This window comes from Odocoileus virginianus, chromosome 5 (genome assembly GCF_023699985.2).
Source record: "Odocoileus virginianus isolate 20LAN1187 ecotype Illinois chromosome 5, Ovbor_1.2, whole genome shotgun sequence".
NCBI lineage: Eukaryota > Metazoa > Chordata > Mammalia > Artiodactyla > Cervidae > Odocoileus > Odocoileus virginianus.
The window spans coordinates 16,467,748-16,471,200 of record NC_069678.1 but is presented as its reverse complement, the minus strand read 5'-3'; the positions used below and the strand labels follow the sequence as shown (position 1 = coordinate 16,471,200).

Genomic DNA, 3,453 nt, shown 5'->3' with positions numbered 1-3,453 from the left:
ATCCTGGGGGTCTGAAATGATCGGGTTGATGGGCTACATCTTTTTCTTTTTTTTTTTTTTTGAGTCACTAAGTTAACATACACCACTTTCCTTACCCATCCACTTCTTTCCAGTCCTCTCACCTGACTAATCCTTTTTGTAGATTCTCTCTTGTCCTCCCATTCACTATCCATTTTTATCCATTCTGCAAGCGTCTCCAAAGGCAACTATTTCTTTTTAACTGGGTATCACCAACAATCCTTGTACATTCTTGAAATATAAATGCCAATGATTACTTGGTGCTACCTCTTTGATTAAATTATCAAGGAATTTTAAGCATTTTCAAAAAATGTTTCTCTTCCATATTCCTGAAAACTTAAGTTCCAGGTTGGCCGTATACGTGAAAAAGATCTAGACTTCAGGAGTTGATAAATTATATAGATGCTTATTATTACTAACAGTCATTTATTTATGGTGTTTAAGATGCAAGGAACTTGAATTGCCCACAAAACAATGACTTCAATTGGATGTTAAACCTTTGTAACTCTAAATGGATAAAAGTGAGCTTCATGTCGAAAAAGAGTTATAGAATGTATTTAAAAGCTTAGTACTGCCTTGAAGCAGCCTCCCCTCATTAATCCTTTCTACTATCTTGATCTCATTCTGTCCTAGGCTATGCATACAATCCGTGTACTTCCCCAAATCAAGTTCTTTCTCTTACGTTGATTCTCCATACCATCTATGTTCTCTTGTCAGATGCAGGCTTGCTTGTACTTTGGAGCCCCTTTCTCCAGGGCCTGGATTTATAATCCTTTTATCTCCTCTACCCAACCACAGCATGGTAGGCTCCAGAATTTTCACTCCAGGTGCTGCTGGCACTGCTTTACTTTCTCTTCTCTATAGAATCTTCCAAGACCCTCTTTGTAACAGGCCCATCTTATCAGGAAAGCTTCCTGCCAATGGCCCGGAGCAGAGCATCCTTGGCTTCTTTGTTCCTCAGGGTGTACACCACAGGGTTCAGTAGTGGCGTGATGACAGTGTAGGTCACTGAAATCAGCTGGTCCTGATCCTTGGTGTTCTCTGACTTGGGCTTGAGGTAGGCAATGGAGGCACAACCATAGTGGACGATGACCACAGTGAGGTGGGAGGCGCAGGTAGCAAAGGCCTTCTTCCGACCCTCAGCTGAGGCAATTTTAAGGATGGTGGAGATGATGAGGATGTAGGAAATGAAAACCAATCCCATGGGAACCAGGATCACCAGGACACTGATGAGCAAAGTCAAGATCTCATTGACGGTCGTGTCAACGCAGGAGAGCTTCATCACAGGTCGGATGTCACAGAAGAAGTGGGCCACCTTTGTGGCACAGAAAGGTAACCTGAATACAGATGTCACCTGTGTGGTGGCCACAATCAGCCCAATGCTGCAGGCCCCCCACGCCAACTGGATGCACACTCTCCTGTTCATGATAACTGTGTACCTCAAGGGATTGCAAATGGCCACATAGCGGTCGTAGCCCATAGCTTAGCAGGAAGCAGTTGTTGATGGCCAAAGTGATGAAGAAGAACATCTGAGAGGCACAGCCTGCCAAAGAAATGGACTGACTCAGGCCTATGAGGTTGCAAAGCATCTTGGGTATAATGATGACAGTGTACACGATCTCTGAAGCTGACAGCATGCTGAGGAAGAAATACATGGGGGTGTGGAGGTGATGGTCAAGGCTAATGATGGTCACAGTGATGATGTTGCCTGCCAGGGTTAATATGTACAGTGCAAAAAACATGATAAAGAGGGTGACCTGGTGTTCACAGAAGCTGGAGAAACCCTGGAAAGTAAACTCACTCACCAGAGTGTGATTTTCTTTCTTCATTAAGTCTAGATGGTATCTAAGAAAGTAAAAAATTCTATAAGGAGCCTAGTTGGTTGATTTCTGTTATTATCAGACTGGGCAGATTCTTTTGCTTAATCTACTTCAGGTTTCTGCTGATTTATAGCCACACTCATGCTCATTTCTTTTGGGAGTAGACAGGGGAGAAATGTTCTTTTCTCACTAAAGTGTGTGACTTTCAGGGTCAAATGGTATAGACTCATATCCTACTTCTATCATACACTAACTTGTCTTGGGCAAAGAATTAACATATCTAAGACCAATTTCCTTACCTTTATATTAACACAGTGGTGATAACATTATCACAGGATTGTTGGTAGAAACATTTTAAGCTAAGTAGCATACTTAGAATTTGAACAATTATTGAATCCATTCAATTTAGTGGTGTCAGGCAGAGCTCTAGGCTCCATGTATGCTCCATGTCCAACTCTTTGTGACCCCCATGGACTGTAGCCCGGCAGGCTCCTCTGTGCATGGAATTTCCCAAGCAAGAATACCAGAGCAGGTTGTCACTTCCTTCTCTAGGGGATCTTCCTGACCCAGGGATTGAATCCACAACTCCTGCACTGGCAGTCGGATTCTTTGGGGCTTCCCTACTGATTCAGATGGTAAAGAATCTGCCTGCAATGCAGGAGACCCAGGTTCTATCCTTGGGAATCCCCTGGAGAAGGGAATGGCAACCCACTCCAGTATTCTTGCCTGGAGAATCCCATGGACAGAGGATCCTGGAAGGCTACAGTCCATGGGGGTCACAAAGACATGACTGAGTGACTAACCCTGGGAACACTGGTGCCACCTGGGAAGCCCCTCTAGGCTCTGTAGATACCTCCTAATTCCTGAGTGTCTAGGGTTTAAGGTAGAGGTCTTGTCACTATGGTTTACACACTGCCTTTTCATTTCAGTCTTTCAACTCTGAAGTCCTATTTCTCTCAGCTCTGGTCCTACACTACTCTTCCCTAGACACTGCTCAGCTGTCAAAGCCACACAAAGCTCACGACCTCTAAAATCCTTTCTCTCTCTTCCCTCCCTCCCCCCTCCTCCCCAAATCCATGTCCTTGTACATGTAGGACATGTGTATGCTGGTTCTTTTGTGTTGAAAGAATTATAGTGCCTATGTGATTACAAAACATGTTCACAAGCATTATTTAATTTCATCACCATCCAGTGGAGCAAGGAAGGTAAGAATTATTGTTTCTCTTCAGGAGAGACTGAGGATCAGCTCTATTTAGGAAATTGTGGACACACAGATGTCAAAGGATGAAAATCAATATTTGAATACATGTCTTCTGATCCTGTGTCCATTGTTCTTGCATCACAGATACAATAGGCCCCATCATGGCTACATTATACAGTCTTTGAGAATAGGGACCATGTATTCCAACTCTGTGTTGCTAGTGTGACCACTGCAATGTAGGGCACAAGTGTTTGCTGGTGGAATCATTACAAGTCACTGGTCCATCAAACAAATTGCCTCTTAGGAAACAGAGTGTTAGGGTACCATAGTGAGGTCTTCAAAGAAGAGAAGTATTCAGTGTTTATAACCTCTGTCTCCATTCTTCTGTCTATGCCCATGAAAGCAACAAACAAC

At 43.5% G+C, this 3,453-nt stretch overlaps 1 protein-coding gene across 1 annotated transcript; it reads right to left on the bottom strand.

Annotated features, from left to right (window-relative positions):
- Positions 1 to 919: 919 nt before the first annotated feature.
- Positions 920 to 1,847, bottom strand: LOC110132639 (olfactory receptor 10J1-like). Its single transcript, XM_020886085.2, is given in 2 exon segments — positions 920 to 1,502; positions 1,504 to 1,847. Coding segments are annotated over 2 exon segments (927 nt in total).
- Between the last annotated feature and the right edge of the window lie 1,606 nt (positions 1,848 to 3,453).